Source organism: Salmo salar, chromosome 09 (assembly GCF_965601325.2).
Source record: "Salmo salar chromosome 09, fSalSal1, whole genome shotgun sequence".
Taxonomy (NCBI): Eukaryota; Metazoa; Chordata; class Actinopteri; order Salmoniformes; family Salmonidae; genus Salmo; species Salmo salar.
In genome coordinates this window covers 131,726,064-131,738,508 of record NC_138299.1, presented here as the reverse complement: position 1 = coordinate 131,738,508, position 12,445 = coordinate 131,726,064, and the positions used below count along the sequence as shown (strand labels likewise).

Here is a 12,445-nt window from a genome sequence, read left to right as displayed (position 1 = left end):
CAGTGAAATACCAGATAACACATGTTCACACACATCAGTTAAATACCAGGTAACATGTTCACACACATCAGTGAAATACCAGGTAACATGTTTACACACATCAGTATAATACCAGGTAACATGTTTACAAACATCAGTGAAATACCAGGTAACATGTTTACACACATCAGTGAAATACCAGGTAACATGTTTACACACATCAGTGAAATACCAGGTAACATGTTTACACACATCAGTGAAATACCAGGTAACATGTTTACACACAGTGAAATACCAGGTAACATGTTTACACACAGTGAAATACCAGGTAACATGTTTACACACATCAGTGAAATACCAGGTAACATGTTTACACACATCAGTGAAATACCAGGTAACACATGTTCACACACATCAGTGAAATACCAGGTAACATGTTTACACACATCAGTGAAATACCAGGTAACATGTTTACACACATCAGTGAAATACCAGGTAACATGTTCACACACATCAGTGAAATACCAGGTAACACATGTTCACACACATCAGTGAAATACCAGGTAACACATGTTCACACACATCAGTGAAATACCAGGTAACATGTTTACACACATCAGTGAAATACCAGGTAACATGTTTACACACATCAGTGAAATACCAGGTAACATGTTCACACACATCAGAGAGAAAGAGATGAGATGTCATGTAATACACACAGGAAATTTCCCTATGGGAATTAATAAAGGACCTATCTCTCTCACACACACACACACACACACACACACACACACACACACACACACACACACACACACACACACACACACACACACACACACACACACACACACACACACACACACACACCTTGGTCTTTGGGTCTATGAGGCTGACTCCATGCTTGTTGATGGCAATCAGGAGGATCTCTGGGAAGTTGGGCTCTGTGGTTTGCTGAACAGAGAGAATATCACACTGACTGAGAGGAGATACATAATACTGGAAAGACAGACAGACCGACAGGCAGACATCCCAGACAGACAGACAGACAGACAGACAGACAGACAGACAGACAGACAGACAGACAGACAGACAGACAGACAGACAGACAGACAGACAGACAGACAGACAGACAGACAGACAGACAGACAGACAGACAGACAGACAGACAGACAGACAGACAGACAGACAGACAGACAGACAGACAGACAGACAGACAGACAGACAGACAGACAGACAGACAGACAGACAGACAGACAGACAGTAATGTGACCCCAAGGTGAGATTGAGAATGACATCACTGAGCGTCATGGTTACCTTGACTTCGAAGAAGGCGGATCCGAATGTGGCCCATTTGAAGATGATCTTCAGGAAGTGGAGTTTGGCCTCCTCCCTGGACTTACCAGCCTGCTTATTGAAATACGCTACGATAGACTACACACACACACACACACACACACACATATATGCACGCATGTACGCAAAGTTACAAACACACACAGCCACACACCAAAAAACAGAGACATAAAACAGTTGATTAGGTCACAGATACAGATGAATGTTGTAGTCAATCATGAGAAAGGCAGCCAATAAGGACATAGAATAGAGCCAGGGCAGCCAATCAGAGCCCAGGAGAGGTGGGAGAAGTCTTGTCTCACCCGTTTCCAGTCATCTGGGGAGAGCTGGCGAATCAGGTCCTGCGGTACCAGCTCCCGGAGGATCTTGGGTATTGAGGGGAAGTGAGACTTGTCGTCTTCATACTTCACCCTGTAGATCAACGCTCCCAGCTGGAACACCTCATCACGACTACACTTATGGTAACCACGGAGATACTTGGGCAGCTCCTAGCAACCGGAGGGAAAAAGTGACCACTTAGTACAGAACAATAGGCCTGGATTCTATCAGAGGCGCCAAGTGCATTGCTCTACAGACAATGTGCATTTTAAAAGACATTTCCTCCATATTCCTGGAGATCACATTCATGGTAAACGCTGTAGGTGTCGGCTGAAGCCATAACAACAAACAACGCACCTTTGATTGAATCCCAGCCTTAGTATATGAACATTGTCAGTATTTGAACCTGGAAAGTTTAGTCAATACAAACGGAACCAGTTCCATTACACACACACCTGGTAGTAGTGGAAGATGGAGTCAGCGAAGGAGTCTTTACCAGGAACAGTGTTGGTCCACAGCTTCTTCATGAAGAACACCTGGTAGGTCAGAGACGGTATGATACCTATACACACACACACACACCACACACACACACACACACACACACACACACACACACACACACACACACACACACACACACACACACACACACACACACACACACACACACACACACACACACACACACACACACGTTAAAGTGATTAAAGGGATAGATCATGTTAAAGGGATCGTTTATATTAAAGGGATAGTTCACTCTAAATCATAGTTTTTATGACATACCATCTTTAGAGGGCCGTGCCTTCTTGATCCAGTCTGTGAGGTGTCTGACAAAGTCAAAGAAGAAATCTCCCTCTGGTACACTTATCACCTACAACACGCACCCACCCACCCACCCACCCACCCACCCATCCACGCACACACACACACACACACACACACACACACACACACACACACACACACACACACACACACACACACACACACACACACACACACACACACACACACACACACACACAAAGAAGAGTATGTTCAAGAGCATCAAATCTGTGATATATTGTGGGTAAATTGTGATTGACTGATTGAACTACAAATAATGAGTAGTTATTTATGATCCAAGGTGATATGTAGATCACTCAGTCGGCTATTGCCTGCAAAATCTGCTGCAATGACGAACTAGCCGTTAGTGTGCATATGTGTGTGTGTGTCTATCACCTTGTCGGAGATCTTTACGAACAGGCTGAATCCTTCGGGTGATTTGAGCAGCAGGCGAGTAGAGATCGCCAGACAGAAGTCTTTAGCTTTGGTGCTGGACTCCACCTCAAATGCCTGCCAATTACACACACCAGCCAATCACAGCACAGTAAACATCTGTCAATTACACACACCAGCCAATCACAGCACAGTAAACATCTGTCAATAACACACACAAGCCAATGACAGCACAGTAAACACCTGTCATTCACGAACAGCAGCCAATCATATTACAGTAAACGCCTGTCAATCACAAGCAGAAATACAGTTAGAAAGATAGTTTGTGTGTGTGTGTGTGTGTGTGTGTGTGTGTGTGTGGTGTGTGTGTGTGTGTGTGTGTGTGTGTGTTCATGAGTGTGTACCTCATCAGTATCGTCAGGGAAGTAGACCTTGTGGAAGATCTGGGTGGTCTTATGCTGGATGGCCTCTACCTCCACCAGGTGGGGAGGGTACTTCCTCAAGCCATTCCTGTCGCCACAACAACACCAACAATAATAACAACAACATCACCAAGGTTACGAGATGAAGAGGAGTGTATCATTAACAGAATGTATCTGATGCTGTGTGAGGTGGGTGAGTGTATGTGAATGTGTGTGTGTGTGTGTGTGTGTGTGTGTGTGTGTGTGTGTGTGTGTGTGTGTGTGTGTGTGTGCGCACATGTGTGTGTTTGCGCCCACGTATGTGTGAGTGTGTGTGTGTTACCATAGGGCCTTCTGTAGTCGTGCCATACAGTCCTGAGCCAGAGGGTGGTGTTTCCTGGACTGAAGGAAACGCTGGACATGAGGCAGCAGCATGTTACTAGGAGGGAACAGACCTGTACACAGCCACAGCAACTCCCAGCCCTTCTCCTCACTGTACCTACACACACACACACACACACACACACACACACACACACACACACACACACACACACACACACACACACACACACACACACACACACACACACACACACGGTGGTCAGGACGCTAACCAACAAAAAGGAATCTGCAAGAAGTTTCCTGTATGTGTGTGTGATCATACTTGGCGTGGTTGTCTGTGAGTTGCGTGTGTGTGATCATACATGACGTGGTTGTCTGTGAGTTGCGTGTGTGTGATCATACTTGACGTGGTTGTCTGTGAGTTGCGTGTGTGTGATCATACTTGACGTGGTTGTCTGTGAGTTGCTTGAGGATCTGACAGAATATCTCATCTTTTAGAGGTTCGGCCTTCAGGGCTCCTTCAAAGATCTGGTCCGTCAGCTCGTTGACCGAACGCGTTCGCTTAGACGGGTAGTCCCCCATATACTTCATCATAGGTGGCACGGTCAAGGAGTTTATATATCACACAAATGTCACAGGTGGGATCTGGGAAACCAACATCTTAACCATTAGACCAAAAGGAAATTCCATCTCTGGCCGAGGTGGATTTTAAGTTGCAGGCACGTTTACCTAATCACAAGATCGTGAGTCAATCACACACGCACACACACACTACAGATGGTGTGTGTTAGCTAGTAGCCAGTAAAGGATATCTATGAAGGCCATACAGGCGACCTGTGACAGGTCTTCATGACTGAGGACCTTCTTCAGTAGGGGCTGTTTGATAGGCTCTCTGGTGCAGCTCCACATTGAGGCCTTCCCTCTGTTCTTAGTTATCATCACCCTGCTCAGAGTGTGTTTGGGAGGAGGTCTGGAGAGAGGGAGGAATGGAGAGAGAGAGAGAGAAGGGTTGAGGAGAAAGAAAGGGGGGAAGAGAGGTTAGTGATAGGTATAGATAAGGTGACACTTTCCTCAGACAAAAAACCCACACAGTTACAACTTGTATTGTGTGTGCGTTTGTGTGTATATGTGTGTGTCTGCATGCACGGGGCGGCAGGTAGCCTAGTGGTTAGAGCATTGGGCCAGTAACCGAAAGGTTGGTAGTTCGAATCCCCAAGCTGCCAATGTCAAAATCTGTCGTTCTGCCCCTGAACAAGGCAGTTAACCCACTTTTCCTAGGCTGTCATTGCAAATAAGAATTTGTTCTTAACTGACTTGCCTAGTTAAATAAAGGTTGACATTTTTTTTTTAAAATGCGTTCGTGTGTGTGTGTCTACCTGAAGTGGTCGTAGCTGAACTCTTCCAGTGTGTAAGGTTTAACCCTCTTCTCTCCAGTTTCCGGGAGAACCAGCTGAGACAAACGGACCGTCTCCTGTCGCTGGTCTGGTGTCATGGTAACCAACGCCTAGAGAGAGAGGATTGAGCATCATGCAAATAGAGCCCTTACAGTGTAGGCTGTGTGTGTGAATGTCTCACCACTATGTCAGCCTGAGGTCTGGTAACAGTGGGCAGGACGTAGACGGCGTCAGCAGGGAAATCTCCTTTCTGATTGGTCCGTTCATTGACCCCGTGGGCCCAGCCTGAGGTCATGACCTGCTGACCTGTCTCCTGGTCCAATAGGATCAGGTCTCCCCTTTGAAACGACAGGAACGTAGACTCCTCCCCAACTGGAGGGGAAAAGGTACAGTTTGTGGGTGTGTGTGTTTATGTTTATGTGTTTGTGTGTGTACTCTACTCACCAGTGTTGGTGTTGTCCTGCAGAGCCACCACGTACTTGGACCGGTTCCTCAGGCCCTCTAGGAACGTTACCACAAGGTCTCTGATGTCTTCAGAGTTGGTCGACGTGAACGTAAACTCATCGCCCTTCATGGTCGCCAACGTAAAGCTCTGCCCCTGCAGCTTACCACCTCTATCGACACACAGAGGAAGAAAAAATGCGCTGTGCGGTGTAGCTAGCAAGAAGTCTCAGAAGAAGGGAGAGAGAGACAAGAACACAGTTGTTAGCTCGAAAGATCGAGCCCATATTTATTCCCTAACAGGTCAGCTAACCATTGGGGGTTGAGGTGTCCACCAACAAAACAGTGTAGCTAGCCCAAGTAAGGAGGATGGCTAACTAACTCTACAAATTAAAGGTATTATTATTACAGGCAACATAGTAAGTAGGCTTCTTGAAATTAGTAGCTCAGGAGAAAAGAGGATATAAGAAAAAGAAACAGAGAGTTGCCGTTATGTTTATGGTCGAGAGGGCAACAGTGTTAGGATGGACTCCAAATCCCATCATGCCTCACCTGCTGCTGGAGACTGCAGTGATCTCTGGGAAAGAGAGTTCTAGCAACACCTGCTCCTGTTCGTCTACAAAGTAGACCCCTGTCCAGTTCACCGCCACAATGACATCATTCTTAGGCAGACTTGGACCTGCATGGTGGCGAGAGGGGCGGAATCAGAGTATGGACACATGACTAGGGCTGTGTCCCGATTCTCCGTCCTTCTCCCAAAGTGTGTACTTTCACACTCCCTGTCATGGGTTTAACAATGGTGGAAACTCCCTACAGCGAATGAGTACACCAATCCAATGCTTGTAAATCCATGACGGGTAGGGTGCAAGTGCACAATTTGTGAGGAGTTAGGAAATTAGGACTAAGCCTAGATCACATGTATACCAGGTTTACAGGAACAACCTCTGCAAGTTAAGAATGATTCCTCCGAGATATGACGAGGTACAGCACCAAACAGACTGACTGAAAGATATTAAAGAAGCTGGTTGGTCGAGCAGGTACAGCAGGTACATTACAGCAGGTAGAGTAACGTACCTGAGAGCTTGAATGCCTCATAGAAGCGTGAGAAGAGGAGCGGCCATTTGTAGCGAGCGAAGTCCACCACTTCCTCCTTCACCTTCTGGGGGTCAAACCTCTGCTGGGTGTAGATGCCCTGGGGTGGAGATGACACAGAGGGGGGGAGACGCTCACAGTTCAGTTGTCGCAAATGGTCTCCTATTCCCTATATAGTGCACTACCTTTGATCAGGTTCCATAGGGCTCTGGTAAAAAGTACTGCCCTATGTAGGAAATATGGTGCCATTAGGGACACATCCTTAGTGACTTACAAACTAGGTAAGACAATCCCTCATTACAATCAAAATAACTGAAAGTAAAACCTTCTTCTTAAAGGTTTGGTAGTTTACTAGATAAAACATCAGAACCAGTGACATCCAGAGAGAGCCAGTCTCTAGAAGGGAGCCTGCCCAACCGTTCCCCAGCCAGCAGTACCTTTTTGTGGGCAGCCATGATGACGTGGGCCCATTTCTCCACGCTCCGGGAGGAGCTGACCTCTCGGTCGGGGATGTAGGATGGGATCAGGCTCAGCAGACGCTCTGTCAGGATCTCAGAACCGTAGTCCACATAGTACTGCTGACTGGCTAACTCTGCTAGGTCATCCTGGAGAGAGAGAGAGAGAGAGAGAGAGAGAGAGAGAGAGAGAGAGAGAGAGAGAGAGAGAGAGAGAGAGAGAGAGAGAGAGAAAGAGAGAGAGAGAGATGTTTCCCTTCTTTATTTTCCTTTTGTTTATTGTCTATTCCATTTGCTTTGACAATGTAAACATATGTTAATCATGCCAATAATTCCATTTGAATGAAATTTAATTGAATTAAGAGACAGAGACAGAGACAGAGACAGAGACAGAGACAGAGACAGAGACAGAGAGATTAGGGTTAGGGTCTGACCCATTGTCAACATAGTCATCTCATCCTGGAAAAGAACATGAAGAGGTTGTTCCTATCAGGCTCAGTGAACCATAAAAACAGTGCCACCTTGTAACTGAGAGGTCATTTGGTGTAAGTGTAAAACTCACCCTGTCACAGCGGTACTCTCCAAACTTTACCCCCCGTACAGTCTGTTGGTAGATGAGGTTGGTGGCCACAGCATCGTCTGCAGGGTTGTGCCAGGGCGTGAATATCTCCTTCCTGTAGAACAGTCTCCAGGGGGCGTTTCTCTCCTGGGCATCCTGCTCCTTGGCATACTGCTCACACTGGGACACAGCGTCCATCACATGGTCCTTTCCACTGCCTAGGGAGGAGACCTTGAGGTAGACACACACATACAGTTTGCTCATACTGGAATACTGCACGTGTGTGTGTGTCTGTGTGTGTGTCTGTGTGTGTGTGTGTGTGTGTGTGTGTGTGTGTGTGTGTGTGTGTGTGTGTGTGTGTGTGTGTGTGTGTGTGTGTGTGTGTGTGTGTGTGTGTGTGTGTGTGTGTATTACCTTGTCAAACAGGGCGATGTAGAGAGAGAATCCAAAGCGATCTCTGAGGCTGATCTTGTCTGCCAGGGCGTTACACAGCTCCATGGCGTTAGTAGCTGAGTCTGTCAACAACGTCTTAGTGGTGCCGTCCATAAAGGTTACTGGCAACATGATGGGCTTCTTAGACTTAGTGGCCTGGGAGAGAAGAAAGATGAGGAGAGAGGGAGAGAGAGAGACGGGGAGGAGAGAGCGGGAGGACAGCGTGAGGGGGGGAGAAGAGAGGTGGAAAGAGGAGAGGAGAGAAAAAGAGAAGTAAGGGATGTGTGTGTGTGTGTGTGTCTGTGTGTGTTTGTGTGTCTGTGTACCTGTAGCTCCAGCCAGGACGGGGGCTGTGTTCTGGTGCCGTTAACAAACGTGCGTCTGAGTCTCTCCTCGCAGTAGGGGGCGTAGCCAGGAGGACCGCCATGGATGTAGTTACGCAGGTACTGGAGGAGACAGGACGTGATGCATTTATAGAGGAAGTGATGTAATTATAGAGAACGTATAGAGTCTAACAATGTCTAAGTCCCAAATGGCTCTGTAGGCCCTGGTCAAAACAGTGGATTATAAATAGGGAATAGGGTGTCATTTGGGATGCAGGCAGAGAGTCTACAGTAGTATGTGTATTCTGACTGACCTTGACAAACTTCTCAGAGGGAGCGAAGCAGCCGACACACAGAGAGATGAGGATCCAGCCGCGGGCGTGACTGCTCTTAGATGGGTTCTGGTTCAGCTGCTTACAGATCTGGCAGTAGATCTCATCCCTACAGAGTACACACACAGCACAGCACTCAGAGAGTGTGTGTGTGTGTGTGCGAGCATGCGTGTGGGTGTGTATGGGTGTGTGTGTGTCTACCTCAGAGCAGGTCGTAGTATTCCGTTGCCGATGATGAAGTGGAGTTTCTCCAGGTTAGAGGTGGGCCGGTCTTCCAACATGCTGTTGCCATGGAGACTAATCTCTCCGTCGTTCAGGCGCTTCGCCACCTGTCAGAAAACACATCATCAACACTGGACATTCTATCTGATCTACATACTCCCTGTGTCCTAAATGGCACCCTATCCCTATATAGTGCACTACTTTTTACCATGAAGCATAGGGCTCTGGTCAAAAGTTATTTACTATATAGGGAATAGGGTGCCATTTGGGACACAGGCAAAGTGCCCAGACACTAAGGGCAATGTCATCACTTCTAGAATGCTTTAAACTCCAACACCTCCTCCTCTCTCTTACCTCCTCAGTGATCTTGGACTTCTTCTTCAGGGTGAGGGACACTAGTTTGTGTCGGACACTGTTCTTCTTGTTGCTGTCTGAATGGGGGGTCTTTAGGGGAGGGGTTACAGCAGGACACAGCTTATAAATCAGCTAGGAAACGTCTTCGAGGAAGCACGACTGTACTGTACTACCCAGAGCAACACTACAGGTATATCAGACCATGAGGGTGTAACTCAGTTATCATCTAACCTAATGAGATTATAGCTAAGTGTTACTTTCGATTACTTCCCCCTCTTTTTCTTTTAATCATTTAGCAGATGCTCTTATTCAGAGCGACTTACTGTTAGTGCATTAATCTTAGGATAGCTAGGTAAGACAACCACATATCACAGTCGTAGTAAGAAAATTTTTCCTCACAGCACAGCAAAACATTTCCTCTGACCTCCCATTGCTCCTCTCACATCCCCCTCCACCTGCAAGGCTTGTAGTTCTCTCTCTCTCTCCCTCCCCTCCCTCTTCTCACCTCTCCTTCCCCCTGCAGGGCTTGTAGTTCTCTCCCTCCCTCCCTCCCTCCCTCCCTCCCTCCCTCCCTCCCTCCCCCTGCAGGGCTTGTAGTTCTCTCTCTCTCTCCCATCCCTCCTCTCATCTCTCCTTCCCCTGCAGAGCCTGTAGTTCTCTCTCTCCCATCCCTCCTCTCACCTCTCCCTCCCCCTGCAGGACCTGTAGTTCTCTCTCTCCCCTCCCCCCTCCTCTCCCTCCCCCTGCAGGACCTGTAGTTCTCTCTTTCCCCTCCCCCTCCCCCTCCTCTCCCTCCCCCTGCAGGGCCTGTAGTTCTCTCTTTCCCCTCCCCCTCTTCTCCCTCCCCCTGCAGGGCCTGTAGTTCTCTCTTTCCCCTCCCCCTCCTCTCACCTCTCCCTCCCCCTGCAGGACCTGTAGTTCTCTCCTTCCCCTCCCCCTCCTCTCACCTCTCCCTCCCCCTGCAGGGCCTGTAGTTCTCTCTTGTAGGTTTTTTTGCCCAACGTCTCGTAAATCTTGGTCATCACAGGAATCTTCTCCGAGCCGTCGGTGATGGCCGTGTGGTACTTGGGCTCCGGGAGATCTCCCATGAACCTCAGCACCGTAATCCACACCGCCAACGCCGCCTGGGGGGAGAGAAACCAAATTTCCCTGGTTTTCTATACATCCTGGTTGGAAGATTCTGGATTTCCTGCTTATTCCCTCCTGATTCCAGGAATCTTCCTATCTGGATTTCTGGACAACCGAGGAAAGTAGGGAAAAGTTACTGGAATTTTTCAACCCTAAACAGTGTTGTTGCTGTAATTATAAAAAGTACAGTTGGGTAGAAGGAGTCTGCCTGAAAGGACAGTCTGACAAACACCCATGGTCTACTGGGGTTAGAGGTCAGGGGTCAGAGTTGAGAGGTCATGTGACCTACCAGCTGGTCGCCCTCATCGTCATGGAACAGCAGCGGTTGTTTGAGCGGCCGTCGGACATAGGTGTGTGTGGTGGTGCCCTGGAAATAGGTGGCAGCGAACTTGGCAAACTTATACTCTGACAGGTCATCCTCCTCATCCTCAGGGAGAGGAAGAACATCATCTAAATCCTCCTCCTCAAGCTCCTTCTGGGCACGCTCCAAGTCCTACAAACAGATGCATTGTACGCGCAAACACACGCAGTTATGCACACACACAGACACACACACAAAGACACTCAGTGAACGATTTGAACGTAGCCCAGAGCAGATTGTGTTAACTGTAGCAGTCTGTCTGTCCACCAGGTGGCGACCTTCTCACCGCAAACCCAGCTGGTGGTGCTCCCTCCTGGCCAGGGAAGGAGTTTGTTGTTCCCAGAAAGCCGAACATCTTATCCACCATGTCAGAGTCGTTCACCGGCTCATGTCTGGCTTTCTCCATCTGCTCCACCATCTCCTTCTTCTTCCGCACCTCCTCCCTCTCTCTCTTCTCCCTCTCCATGTCCTCCTTTGCTAGCTGGGCCAGTCTCTCCTGGTGGTTACGCTCTGCTTCTACCTACAGAAGACTGGGTGTTAATAGGTGTGTGTGTGGGTGTATGTGTGTGTGTGTGTGTGTGTGTGTGTGTGTGTGTGTGTGTGTGTGTGTGTGTGTGTGTGTGTGTGTGTGTGTGTGTGTGTGTGTGTGTGTGTGTGTGTGCGTGCCCCCTCAGATTTGTCCTAAAAACAATTGTTGTTTTTCTGTAATACTACTAGCCAGCTAGTAATTTTATGATGAAGCCATTTCAGGCTATCAAGTTAGAGTAGCTAGCTTGTCTAAGTATCTTAGCTGGCATGCCTGCTGGCAAGATTGGTAGACTTTAGAAAATCGAGCAATAACTAAATGTGCTCAATATTTTACCCAGATTTTAGCAAAGATGTAGAGAAGCATATTTAGTTTCTTTAAATTCAGAACCACCAGTCAGGAGGATACAGACAGCTCAAGAGGTATGCTTAGATATGCAGAAAAATTAAAATATTTCTTTACATAGAATTAAGTATAATGATTATGACTCTAGATTGCAGGGCCTGGCCCCCCTATGGACCATCCCTAGCCATCCTCACGTACTTTGTGCCCCCTCCGATTTTTGGGGTGCATGACGCCCGTATGTGTGTGTGTTCCAGACCTTGGCCTTCTTAGCGCTCATCTGGTTCCTCAGTTTCTCCTCCTCAGCCAGACACAGCTTCTCTGCCTCCAACCTCCTCCGATACTGAGAGAGAGAGGGAGGAAACAGAGGGAGAGAGAGGTAGAGAGAGAACGAGAAAAATAGTGCGCGAGAGAATGAGAGAAAGGGTTAGGATGAGAGAGTGAGAGGGACTGAGGCTTTCTTTCAGTCTGCACTGCGTGTGTCTGTCTCTTTCTCACCTCTCCCTTCAGCCTCTTGTAGAGGCGTCGTGCGATCATGCCCCGTGTGTGAGCCTGGATGGTGATGACGGCCCATAGGCGGTGTCTGAAGGCCCTTCTGACCATACAGCCTCTACACCTGGCCTGCAGACCCATCACCCTCTGTCTGGCCACGTGGTACATTACGTACAGCCGCCTGGAGCGATACAACGCCTGCAGTCTGGCGAAACCTGCCCGCATCTAGGAGAAGGAGGGGAGGGGAGGAGAAGGAGGGGAGGAGGGGGAGGAGGAGAGGACATGGAGGAGAAATTGTAATTTGATTAATGATACAAGGAACAGTTCAAGTGATCAAGTTTTTAAAACTCACAGCTCCATAGTTCTTGCGAC

At 48.1% G+C, this 12,445-nt stretch overlaps 1 protein-coding gene across 1 annotated transcript in view; it reads right to left on the bottom strand.

Moving 5' to 3' along the window:
* Window positions 1-12,445, bottom strand: part of LOC106612882 (unconventional myosin-VIIa) — a 41,672-nt gene that overhangs the window by 3,880 nt on the left and 25,347 nt on the right. The window contains exons 20-47 of the mRNA XM_082956296.1: window positions 12,426-12,445; window positions 12,080-12,298; window positions 11,841-11,924; window positions 11,000-11,233; window positions 10,642-10,845; window positions 10,172-10,348; window positions 9,225-9,314; window positions 8,850-8,977; window positions 8,631-8,757; window positions 8,320-8,439; window positions 7,976-8,149; window positions 7,565-7,792; window positions 6,985-7,152; window positions 6,530-6,647; window positions 6,008-6,134; window positions 5,459-5,628; window positions 5,196-5,386; window positions 4,997-5,124; window positions 4,433-4,590; window positions 4,063-4,216; window positions 3,619-3,774; window positions 3,279-3,384; window positions 2,878-2,991; window positions 2,440-2,527; window positions 2,109-2,215; window positions 1,638-1,823; window positions 1,297-1,413; window positions 850-933 (exon numbers count right to left, since the gene is read on the bottom strand). The exon at window positions 12,426-12,445 is cut by the window's right edge and continues 65 nt beyond it. Coding sequence (XP_082812422.1) covers window positions 850-933; window positions 1,297-1,413; window positions 1,638-1,823; window positions 2,109-2,215; window positions 2,440-2,527; window positions 2,878-2,991; window positions 3,279-3,384; window positions 3,619-3,774; window positions 4,063-4,216; window positions 4,433-4,590; window positions 4,997-5,124; window positions 5,196-5,386; window positions 5,459-5,628; window positions 6,008-6,134; window positions 6,530-6,647; window positions 6,985-7,152; window positions 7,565-7,792; window positions 7,976-8,149; window positions 8,320-8,439; window positions 8,631-8,757; window positions 8,850-8,977; window positions 9,225-9,314; window positions 10,172-10,348; window positions 10,642-10,845; window positions 11,000-11,233; window positions 11,841-11,924; window positions 12,080-12,298; window positions 12,426-12,445 — 3,977 coding nt within the window. The remainder of the gene's footprint in view (window positions 1-849; window positions 934-1,296; window positions 1,414-1,637; window positions 1,824-2,108; window positions 2,216-2,439; window positions 2,528-2,877; window positions 2,992-3,278; window positions 3,385-3,618; window positions 3,775-4,062; window positions 4,217-4,432; window positions 4,591-4,996; window positions 5,125-5,195; window positions 5,387-5,458; window positions 5,629-6,007; window positions 6,135-6,529; window positions 6,648-6,984; window positions 7,153-7,564; window positions 7,793-7,975; window positions 8,150-8,319; window positions 8,440-8,630; window positions 8,758-8,849; window positions 8,978-9,224; window positions 9,315-10,171; window positions 10,349-10,641; window positions 10,846-10,999; window positions 11,234-11,840; window positions 11,925-12,079; window positions 12,299-12,425) is intronic.